Source organism: Mauremys reevesii, linkage group 4, assembly GCF_016161935.1.
Source record: "Mauremys reevesii isolate NIE-2019 linkage group 4, ASM1616193v1, whole genome shotgun sequence".
Lineage (NCBI taxonomy): Eukaryota > Metazoa > Chordata > Testudines > Geoemydidae > Mauremys > Mauremys reevesii.
The window spans coordinates 108,739,305-108,751,868 of NC_052626.1; the positions used below are offsets into that span (position 1 = coordinate 108,739,305).

The window sequence follows — 12,564 nt, forward strand, 5'->3', positions numbered from 1 at the left end:
ACAGCTAGAAAGTCCTGAAAACATACTGATCACATGATTTGCAGTGAATACCCTCTTACCGTGAGACGTTTCGAGGCGTCCACTTCAATCATCCCCCGCAAGAGGTTCTGACAGTCTGGAGGGATGAAATGTGGCATGTGGAACACACCCCGCTTCACCTTCTCCAACAGCTGCCGCAAGTTGTCGTCGTCAAATGGCAGGGCACCCTGCAGGGACATGAGGGAGGAATTGTGGGTGGGAGAGAGGAGAAAAGAGGAATGAGAGAGGGCAAAAGGTGAAAAGTTGAGCAATTTGCTGAAAAGAAAAGGATGACATGAAGAAAGTCACTATACCATTATAAGAAGTGAAGCACACCTTCTTCACCTGTTGATAACTCCTTAGCATTGCTTTACTTTTTCCAACATGGAAACAGAACCTTGGACGTAGCTTTTATATTAAACTTGTTTAAATTGGAAAATGAACAAGAGAATAAAACATAATGCAAAATATGATGTTTCCTTCTCAGGGAAATTCTTAAAAGACTCAGGGAACCACTTAAATTCAACTCAACATTTAGTAGCAGCGAGGTGATCAGCAACGTCCAAGTAACCCAGTTCAGATGAGGGAGCCAATGTGTGGCTTCGGAAGTGGCTTGGCACAAGTCCAAAATGCCACAAGCAAACCATTGAAGTGGGCACTGATTGACAGTATGGTTCACAGATTGCAACTGGTGACCACCGTCACATTGGTTATTATCTCTCATCTTCCAGAGATGTAAGAGATGATCACATCTGCCATGCAATGTTCTGAAATGATTCAATGCAGACTATTGTTTCCAGGGTAGGTTAAAAGCTGTAAATTCTTCTCTGGGGTCATCAACCAGGAGTTTGTTTGGGACATTAACATTATTCCAGAATTCTTTCCTGTGTGCCCCAGGGTTGAATTAGGATGCTTTAAGAGCGTGAAGGTTCTCGACGTCCACTGGATGAAAATATGATATGGTTTTATCACAAGCCCATGTCTCACCAGAGAATCTCTCCCCCCCACCCCAAATTACTGGCATGATCCTGGTAGATGCGCTGTGTCCTCGAGTCCCATCAAAATTCATGCAAGTTGCAGGTTCTCAGCAACTCTTACAGCCAGGCTCTAAATGTCAGTGCATGTAATGTATTTACTTCAGTGCATGTAATGCTTGTGTAGGATAATACAGTGCATATAACAGACTGAGACCAACAAATCTATTTACAGAGGCCACTAAAAGCCCATTTGATGCTAACAACCATTAGTTATTACCGACCTGTGTTTGTTCATACTAGTAGCCTAGAAGCAAAAAGCCTCATGTTCATTACCAATCCCTAGTTACCTAGTTCCTCATAACTATTCAGGACTTAAAGCAAAATCAATATTGAGAGTTAGGTACTTTGGCTAATGTAATATAATTCATGATAAAATACAGCATTTCCTGGACATAGCAACTAAAGGCTGCTAATTACTAGCAATTGCTATTATGGTGTAAGACTTTTCATGGGTGTTTATCTTGATGTAATTAACTTGATGCTTGGCATTGAGCATCAGTGATCGGATAGTTTCAACCATTTTAAAGGCTCAGGTTTATAACTAGAAACAACCCAAGATATCTTCCAGAGACAGTGGGGTACAAAATCTCAAAGAGCATCCTCCTGAGAATGGAGTACTCACTCTGATAACTCCCAGGCAACTTTTCTGGGTCTCTCTTTCCTGGTGTTTCAAAAGGTCAAATCACGAGCTCTTTACTCAGCTATTCCTCCCATTTTTCAGTCAGGCAAACTCCCATTGGATTTCAATAGAAGTTTGCCCGAGAGGGAACTGGATAATAACTGTGCAAGGACAGCAGAATATGGATCAAGGAGCTTTGCTGTTTGTAACTGTAGATTAACATTTGACATATTACAAACAAGACGAATAATTTCAGACACATTAAGTCTATCCTACTTGTCACTTATGGCAACCTACTTCTTGCTTATGGGAGTACAATCCAGATTTCCAGTATAAAGCTGAACAGAGGCAAAACTCACTTGATTTCAGATTCTGTTACAATTTTTGTCTTGTTTTGGGGTTTCATACCATCTGTGTAACTCAGAACAAGTTCTGTGCAGCTCATGAGCCTTTTGCTGAGCCAGGGACAAATTCTGAAACAGAATATTTTAGGTGCCAGGAAAGGAATTATTATTTGTGTGGAAACCAGTTGAAACAGGGTACTTTTGGCTCAATTCTACATTCTCAACTGCACTAAATGCAGTTTACAGAGGCTCAAAATTGGCACGAACCACAGCGGTTACATTTTACTCAGATCTTGACAAAACCATTTCGGTTACATTTTACTCAGATCTTGACAAAACCATTTGAATGAAGATGCATATACATGTAAAATACACCACACCAAACCACTTTCCTGATCCTATGAAGGGCAGCCTAGGATCCTCCCTGTCCTGAAGTTGCAACCCTGACCATCCTGTCCCTCTGGGGCCAACTGACTTCAGTGAGTTTTGAATCAGGTTCTTAAAGTGCTGCCCCACAATAACATAGCAAAGAGCATATAGGGAAGCAGCTTTCCCACAATCCCCTCTGCTCTGCTGTACAGGTGGAAGCCCTACAAAGTCGAAGTGAAATATTTGTCATGCATTCCCATTTGGGACAGATGCTGAGAGATAGAAGATGCAGCTGAGAGACAGAGAAAGAGAGAGGGTACCCAGGAGAGACTTACATGATGGCAGTAGATTTAACATGAAATACAGCAGCATTGTGGGGTTTTTTTCTGTTTAAAGGAAGTAGCAAGGATGATGACTCACCACTAACAATGCAAATAAAATGACTCCACAGCTCCAGACATCCGCTTTCCTCCCATCGTATTTTTCTCCCTGTGCAACAGAGATAGGAGTTTAAATGAATGCTTGTTAGTAAGAGAATTAGCCATCCTTGAATAATGGGGGAGGGGAGAGTGAGAGACCTGAAGTTTTGATCCAAGAAGCTGCTTTTGTGGAGAGCTACCTAAGTAGCAGGGCAGAGCGGCTCATGGGTTCTTGTGAAAATCAGTGTTATGTCCTTGTCTGAGGGATGTGAGAGAGCAAAGCCTACAATATGGGGAAGGGAGGGAATGGCCACGGAGCAGTAAAAGAACTGAGGAGTCAGCACTTAATCAGAAATGTCAGAGATGCCTTCAGGATATCAAGAAGCTTCTTCTCTCCTGGTTAGCTCTTTATGGAGTCATATTATTTGCTAACTTGTAATGTTTTCTGGCAATTCTCTTCTATTGATTTTCTAAACCACTTGGATTCATATTACTGCTGTGCATCAACAGGTGGGAATCCTGGCCTTTCGAGCCCTGGGCCACCAGAGCCTACAGGAGCCGGCCTTAGGGGAAGAAGAAAGAGTTGGAGAAGGGAGTATCTCCTATTGCTCAATAGCAAACTAGTAACAGCGCTGAAAGTCCAATCCGGCTTTCTTCAGCTTGAGGGGATACTTAGGGACTCCGTAGGGGTCATGGAGGCCCACTGGATGGAAATAACATGGAAAACAAAACCATTGTACTTCTGGCTGGTCAAGTGACTGAAGTAGCTGTGCCACCATGAGTGACCTCTGCCCTCTGAGAATGACATATGTTCGTGACCTTTATACTAGTGGTGTAACTCGCTTTTGGGCCTTGTCACATGAAGGAAAATGAGTCACCTTAAGCATTTGCAGTGCTGACTGCCTTGGGTTCACTCCCTGCCTGCATCCATGTAATGAGTGACATGCTTTTATACAAATGCTGTGAGTACAAGCTAACTTACCCGGATCACTTCAGGGCAGGCATAATGTGGCGACCTGTAAAGCAAATCACAATCAAATGAGCATCTAAACCTATACTTATTAGATGCATTTGTAATCTGCCCACCACACTGGTTTCTGGGAGCCTTCTAAATAATTTAGGAGAGACAGAACATCACTCCCATCCCTGACCTCAGCTTAAGCCCGTTTGTGACACAGACTCATACCCAGGAAGTGGCCACCCAGAAGAATAATCCTAATACAAAATCAGGAGAAAACCTTCAGAAACAGAAGCAACTTTAATTCAGGCTCTGCTGCATCTCTTTCAGGAATAGATTTCTGAATTCTGATCCCACTTCAGCAAAGTCCATGAAGGCCCACTGTGACCAGGGTCTTGCGGTGAGGAAGCTCATGTTCTTGGGGTCCCATTTGGAACCTAGAGGGTCTAGCTCAGTGGTCCCCAACCTTTTTTTTTTTGTGGCCAGTAGCACATTCATGTTTTCAGAAGAGTGTGGCGGGCGCCAACAATTTTTCAAAGCTTATTTTATATTTGTACATTAAATAATACGAAAAACATCATATTTAATATAACATAATATATGAATCCGGAGAGAAGCCGTGAGGACAGAGAACACCGGCGCCCACAGCCTGCAGCTTCTCTGTCCCCGTCAGGCACAGGGCAGCGGCTTGTCTCCCCTGCTGGGCACTAGGCGGGCCCCGCGCCTGCTGGGAACAGAGAACACCGCGCTCGCAGCCTGAGTTCTCTGTCCCTGTCAGGTGCGGGGCCGCGGCTTCTCTCCCCTGCTGGGCACTAGGCAGGCGCACATAAATGCCCTGGTGGGCGCCATGGTGCCCGCGGGCATCACGCTGGGGACCACTGGTCTAGCTCATATTGATGGAGGCATAGTTGTATGTATTGTCAGTGCTCAGGGGAAGCCCACCTTTCCACCCAACTCTTACATAGCAATACACCCCTAAAAATGCCTGAGCCTCTATTAGCCCCCCAAAACCCAGTATGGTAATTTACCCATCAGCACAGCGCTTTTCTGCAGTGAAGATGCAGCCACCAAAGACCACATATTCCCCTGCTCCACCTAGATTAGGATAGAGGCTCCTGGGATGGACACTTACAGGATTAAAAAAGAACTCTATCCATTGTGCTCCATTCAAATTGTATTATACCATGCCAGGGAGAAGAGGAATAGAGAGCTATACACTGTCCTGCAGTACTGCAGCCCAGTTGCCTCTCATCAGATATTTTTACCTGGCTCTGTGTATAAAATTAAAGGCAGTCATGGCATATGCTAGCTTAGTTTTTAAAAAAACACTTTCAGACCAATCAAATACATGCACCTGAATCATCCCCTGCACCTTTGCAATTATCATGTAATGTCATCTTTCATTTGCTCTCGGCCTCTCCAGTGGGCATAACAGCTGCTAATTCATGATTTTAACATGCAACTTTGTTTTTTAAAAAATGGAAAGGATGGACTTCCTAAAGATTACAGCAATGACTTTTTACTTTATAGCATCCACTAAAGGCAGCCTGACAAAGCAGGAGGGACCCAAGTTGTCCTAAGCACTTACCCAAGACACTCCTACTGACACCTCCTGGTAACTATAAGGCTGCTCCAGTTGTGTATTTGCCCTTTGGGCCAAAATAATCATGTGGTTGATGATGCCTGTTTTATGTCACAATGTTTGTAGCTTTGTGTTGGGACACTGCATTGATGCACAATGATTTTACTGCACACACTGTACTTCCACCCTGACACAATATACAGATGCAATGTCCCAATGTGAGGATTCAATACCATGGCACTGGGAAGATGAATCACAATAAACCCAAGGTATACTTAGGACGCTGAGGATACATCTACACTGGAATAAAATATCCGTGACACAGCCATGGCTGGCCTAGGTCAGCTGACTTGGGCTCATGTGGCTTGGGCTGTGGAGTAAAAACTGCTGTGTAGATGTTTGGGCTTGGGCTGGAGCCCAGGCTCTGTGACTCTCCCCCCTGGTGGGGTCCCATAGCTCAGGCTCAGTGCTGAGGCATAACGTCTACACAGCAATTTTACAGCCCCACAGCCCAAGCCCTGCAAGCCCAAGTCAGGTGGCCCAGGCCAGCTGCAGGTGTTTGATTTCTGTGTAGACATATAACATTGCATGCTAAGCTTAAGCAATGTGATATAGACCTATGAAGTAAGGCTCAGCAAAGTTTGGGACAGTTGGAAACAGTCCACAGAAGGTAGCGTTGACATATGCAGTGGAGTCTCATCTTATGCAGGGGTTAGGTTCTAAAGTCAGCGCGTATGGCAAAAATCGTGTATAGTCAAAATTACCCTTGAAAATCCCTTAAATCACCCATAAAGTAGATTACACATGGTTTTGTGTACAGTATACAACCCTGTACAGTAATATGTATAAATGTATAATGTATACAGTAATGTACAGTATATAATAAAGAGTACATATGCAAAATATAATTTTACAGTACTGTATTTTTAATTACAGAGAGAGAGAGAGAGAGAGAGAACAAGACTGAAGAATGAAAGAATAAAAAAGGAAAACGGTAAACCTAACCACTCACCATTCATCCTGGATATTCTTGCTAGTCTATGACGACGATGACACTATTGAGGGGTCGTCAGGGCTTGATGTTGATCCAGAAGACAATGGGCCAGGCTCATCTGCCGCTGGTTGTTTTTTCTTGAAAAACATGGTGATCTTCAACTGCTGCTGTTGTCTCTTGAGCTGCTCAAACATTTCTTGATAGAGTGTCAAATCATCTGTAATACTATGTGTGATTTTGAGGCTTCGTTCCATAGAGGGATCGTATTCATAAATTAAATCATTCAAGTGTTTCGCTGCTTCGAACGCTTCAGCAAATTTATGAAGATTCCAACTTGCTGGCTCTTCCTGTTCGTCATCATCATCTTCGTCTTCTGTAGACGATTTTATCAGTTCCTCTAACTCTTCGTTAGTCAATGTTTCTCTGTGGCTCTCAATTAATTCTTCAATTTCTTCCTCAAGGATGTCGACGAAGCCATCACTACCCACTTGCCTGGCCACCTGAACAATGCATCTCACTTCTTTGTCAATGGTCGGGAAACCCTTAAAATCATTCACACATTTTTTCCATACGTTTTGCCAACATGCATTGTTTCAGGCTTGACTGCATCCCTTGCCTGTTTAACATAAGTGATGCAATTGGCAATGTTGAAGGACTTCCAACACTCCATCACATTAAGATTGGGATCAGCATACATAGCGCTATGTATCCGTGAGAACATAAGCCTTGTGTACGTGGCCTTGAAACAGCGAATCGCGCCTTGGTCAAGATGTTGGAGGATGGAGGTGGTATTAGGGGGGAGAAAGATTACTTCAATGTCATTATGCACAAACCGGAGTGCCTCAGGGTGGCCAGGAGCATTGTCTACCATCAGCAACACTTTAAAGTCAAGTCCTTTCTCTGTGAGGTACTGCCTGACCTCTGGAATGCAACACTTGTGGAACCAATCCAGAAATAATACTGCCATCACCCAAGCCTTTTTATTTGATTGCCAGAACACAGGCAGGAGATTTTTGTTCTTGCCTTTTAGCGCATGGGGATTTGCAGCCCTGTAGAACAAGCCCAACTTTATTAAATGCACAGCCGCATTGCCACAAAATAACACAGTCACATGGTCTTTAGCTGCTTTGAAGCCAGGAGCTTGCGGTTGGGCATTTTTTTCCAGAAGAGCCCATTCTTGTCAGCATTAAAAACTTGTTCCAGAAGATAGCCCTTTTCTTCTATGATTTTCTTTAATTGTCCGGGGTAGGATTTTGCTGCCTCTTTACGGCAGATGCAGCTTCACCAGTAGTCTGCACGTTTTTGAGGATGAAGCGGTTCCTAACACTGTTAAGCCAACCTTGTCTGGCTTTGAATTCCTTCTCATCAGAAGGCTGTCCCTCTTCGGCGGGAGGCTTGAACAGCGTGTAGAGGCTAAGAGCCTTTTCTCGCAACATGTTGCCATCGATAGGCACACATTTACGGTTCATATCTTCCAGCCATAAGTTTAATGCCTTTTCAGTCTTCACTAAAGTCTTATCACGCACCTGGCTCATCACCTTAGCAGTTACTGGAGCACTTGATGCCACAGCTTGATGAATTTCTCTCTCTTGAATCTTGATGGCACGGATGCTAGATTCATTGTGGCCATATTTATGCGCCATGTTGGAGACCGACATACCGTCTCTCAATAAGTCCATCACAGCCAGCTTTTCCTCCACCATTAGAACAGATCGCTGTTTCTTCGGTTGAGCACCAGTAGTTGGCTTGCGTTTAGGGGCCATGTTGTACAAAAAATACGTATCTTTATATATTAGAATCACACTCAGTGTGGTGAGATGCTCACACTATGAGAGGCACGCAGGAACTGAGACCGACTGAGGGAACAGCAGATTCACTTCTCCCATCTCACACTTACTCCGGGGCATATGCTCATTGCATGCGTATAGTTCAATTCGTGTAAATTAAATGCACATATGATGCGACTCCACTGTACTCTCTCTGTGAGGTTACAAGGGACATTTTAACCAGAGCAATCAGATCAGTAGTCCTCAGGTGTCTTCATTTAGGAGGGAGCTTGTAAATTTAGATTGTTGAGTCAAAACAGACTATGGTTCAATTCTAATTTAATAAAAATTGGGCTCTGTCTTCACATAGTTGGGTGGATTTGGTACTGTACTGGTATGTAGCTGCATATTTGGGAGGGAAAAGATGGTCATGTGGCTAAAGCATGGAAGTTGGAGTCAAGATACTGGGACTCTGTTGACAGCTCTTATGTCCTGCATATTCTTTGGTGAGTTACTTAGTTCAAAATTTTGTGAAGTGGCCACTGATTTTTATTTGCTCAGTTTTGCGGCACCTAAAATTAATGGCCACTTTTGAAAAATTTTGGCCTTAATTTCTTTGTGCCTCAGTTTCACCACCTGTAAAATAGAACTAATAATAATATTAGTTCTCTACCTGTACTTCACAAAGGTGTTGTGAGGTTTAATTCATCAGTGTTTGCAAAATTCTTTGAGATTCTTAGATAGAAACTGCTATAGAAATTCAACATATTATGATAATCATCATAATCAAGACAAATCCCAAAGGAGCATAGCTTCCTTGCAGTTTGAGGGCCACCCTGATAATCTCTAGCTAGGTCCATATGACCATCTGGCAGGATATTCAGTTTCTGTCCATCACTGGCAAACTTATTGCAGCACCAAAGCTACTGCAGACCACTTTTCATCTCCATTCTTTGGTAAATATGCTTTGAAATTCATATGTCTTCCATCCTAATAATATATCCATACCAAGAAAGCCACCAAAATTGAACCAGTGCTGATGCTGGCAGTTGCTATGAATATACTCATTACTGATCTTGTCCTCCCACTTAATATGAAGCAATTGATGAAGATGGTGAGAATCAAAAACATCAGTCCGCCCATCTTCAGCCTCTCCTCTGTCCTCACATTTCACTGCTGTACAACAGTGCTGGTATAACTATAGTTTATAGATCTGCAGTTTCATGGTAACAAAGAGGTCCCGATATTTCCACAGAGGCCGCTTAAGGGCCTGGAACATGGCAGTGTCAGCTGCTGCTATATAAACATCCACATCTTTCGAACATCACAATCCCACGTATGATAGTGATAACATAACAATATTCTTGGCCCTCGGCCAAGTTACCATTAATTTCAGGGCTTTGCAGTGAGTCATTTACCCTTGTCGGAAAGAAATTGATGTCAGCGTAAGGTGCGGAGTAGTTTGTGCATGTGCATGTTTTTATCCATGCTAGGTACATTAGTCCAGTTACTCTTAAACAAAGATACGCCCAGCCGCACACATGTAACTCCAGAAGCTACAGCTCAGCCATTCTGAGCCACTGCCAGGAACAGCTGCCTTCATCCTCTCCTCCGAAGTCTATAACTGTCCTCCCTACTGCCATGGAGCCTTACCCTCCTAGGTGTCCTATCATCCTCCAGTCAGGACACAGAAAAGCAGTGGCAGATTCATCTTCAGCAGATTCATTAGGCTGTCCTCCACTGAACTATTATTGCCTCACAGATTCATAATAATATGGGATGAGGTTTGGGGGATGTAATGGGTTAATGGACTGGCTTTCAGACCAGTGATCAAATGCATCATGGATCGCAAATGAAATTATTTCGGCGAGTGACAGAATCCCTGGCAGGTATTTCTACACATCATAAAACCACTGCAGAGTTGGCAGTCTCGGTTTAGGAGAGATCCAGGTCAGAGATGAAGAGCAGTAACAGACTTCGGGTTGGAGTCCAGGACTGGACTAGCATAGCAAATTGCAGATGGGAACTGAGCTGCTTAGTCAGAGCAGTGTAAGGGCCCGAGATGGGAGATGTAGGATGTGTGTCAATGCTTGTGAGGATTGAAAACATCATTTACTGCTTGCAGCAGAGAGAGCATAAAAAGAGTTTACATCTGACCTTGGACATTTGGTTCAACCAGCCATTCAGTTAAGTCACTCAGGGCTTGTCTACACTACCAATTAAGTCGATGTAACTTACGTTACTCAGGGGGTGAAAACATCACATCGACTTAAAGTGCTGTCCACGCTGCACTATGTTAGCTCTCCCACTGACATAGCTTCCACCTCTCACAGAGGTGGAGTAATTACGTCGATGGGGGAGTGCTCTCCCATTGGCATAACGCATCTTCAGTGGCACAACTGCACTGGTGCAGGTGCGCCGATGTAGCGTGGTAGTGTAGAATTGCCCATAGTAATGGACATATTAGTTTGAATGCACTCTCTGCTGCTGAGTCACAGCAGCTTTCTAGGCAATGTCCACCTGAAAAAGTGCATCAGGATGTAGCAAATGTATTAGGACATGGCCTAGGTACGTATATGGCCCCCATCACCATAGTATTTGCATTTCTCATGATCTTGAATGGATTTTAACCTCACAACTTCCTTGTAAGGTAGGGAAGTACCATCCCCATTTTACAGATGGGAAACTGAGGCACAGGGTAGATAAAATGACTTGTCCATAGTTACACAGGAAGTCAGCAGCCAAGCTAGGAATTGAACCCAAGTCTGTTGAACCCCAGTTCTATGTCCTGGGTGCTACACCATCCTTCCCACTCTGTAGGAACAGAACGTTTCCTGGGGGGACATGGAATTTTCAGGTGCATTGAGAGACTAGAGTAACATTTTTCTTTCTTAGTTATATGGATTGCCTCACCATTTTTATTCCTGTATGGCAACTTTATCAGTGACAGGCGTCAACACTCCTACCTCTGGATACTGAGGAGGGCAAGATTGGAATACAATCTCTCCAATCACATCATATGACAACACTCATCCTTTCAAAAGAGAGGGACCTTAGTACTGAAATCTGCATACCAACATATCTTCTTCTGCATACTGCCATCACACACCTCAAAAACATCACAGTTTCCTTATCTCCACCAGTTTGGAAGGGAATCTCACAGGATTCTTAAAGGATACCCCGTGCTGGAATCTATTGGAATCCTCCCAGAAGCTGGGAGGAGAGGACGGGAGAAGGATACAAAAATCCCTTGAACACCAATCAGATGTGTGGAAGCATCCACTAACCTCATGGAAGTTGTAAAAAAAAAATCCAATGAACAGTGGAACAAACTGGCAATATCATACTCATGGAAGGTTGGACTAACTAAATAAATGATACTTGTGGAACTGGGGCATTTTTGGGGGTAGGATACATGGATAAAGCTGGGGGAGAGGAAGCTGGGTTAACCTGACCATTCAACAGCTGCACTGCAACTGCCACAAGAGAGTATAGGCTTCTGGCATCGGCACTCTGAATTCTTTCCAGTGTATGGCAGCTGTATATCTGTGGCTTTATCTTGGCTACATGGGATCCTCTGGCCAGCCAGAATATGTAGAAAATTCATTTCCATGCTGCCAATCACAAAGCAACTTTAACTGCTTTAAAGAGGAAAAACTCAAATTTAATAAAAAATCTATTTCTCTTTCCACAGAGTCATGAATATTTCCTTGGCTCTTATCACTAATTATTCAATGTGTGTATGTCTAAGCAACTTTCTCTGCTTCTTCCCCCTAGGCCATTCTCCTCATTTTTCGGCTACATCTCTATGCAGTGAAGCCACAATCTGTCTTTGATAACAAATAATAATATCACTAAGCAAGATCAAGAAGCAGCTTTTGCCAGGGGGCTCTGCTGTGAAGCGCGCCAGTGCATTGTTTATTTGACAGGTGATGCTGACTTCCCTGGGCCGCAGCCTGCCTAACTGTTGCAATGATTCTCTGAATGGTCATTCTGTAGGCCATGACCTCTGGGAGAAGCAGTGGTTCTCTGAGTGGCCATTCTTCAGGCCTCAACAACTGGAAGGAGTGTGTTCTCAGGTGTGCACTCGCTCTGTCTCTGCTGTCCTCATGCCCTGAATTCCCCAGTTAAAAAGGGCAGGTGTGGCTGCATTTTTCTCCTGCCACTGGCTGCTGTTTCTGCTACTGCTGGGGCTACCGCAGGCTGCCTCTCCTTCTCCTCTGCTGCTCTTCACTGGTTCCTAGTTGGCTTTCAGAGGCAGAAAGTCAGATAGCAGCACTGATGGCCTCCCGTACCTTCTCCTACAGGCTGGGTGCTAAGGGCTGAGAGGAAGGGGAGTGTCACCAGGGTGGGGCAAGAGGAATGGGGAATTCTGCCGGAGGAAGATGTAGATGGAGAAATCCCACTGGAGGAAGGCAGGAGAGATAAAGTGGCAGAGATATACTGGAAAGGAGAACA

General features: G+C 44.0%; 1 protein-coding gene across 10 annotated transcripts in view; it reads right to left on the reverse strand.

Annotated features, from left to right (window-relative positions):
• The window catches only part of BRSK2 (BR serine/threonine kinase 2), a 470,664-nt gene that overhangs the window by 82,173 nt on the left and 375,927 nt on the right, over nucleotides 1-12,564 (reverse strand). For 9 of the 10 annotated variants that reach the window (XM_039538093.1, XM_039538092.1, XM_039538089.1 and 6 more), the window contains 3 exons: nucleotides 3,789-3,822; nucleotides 2,808-2,876; nucleotides 60-206 (listed from right to left, as the gene is read on the reverse strand). In XM_039538093.1, coding sequence (XP_039394027.1) covers nucleotides 60-206; nucleotides 2,808-2,876; nucleotides 3,789-3,822 — 250 coding nt within the window. Of the gene's footprint in view, nucleotides 1-59; nucleotides 207-2,807; nucleotides 2,877-3,684; nucleotides 3,823-5,352; nucleotides 5,391-12,564 lie in introns of those variants that run through there. The other variant, XM_039538095.1, reaches the window with a different exon arrangement.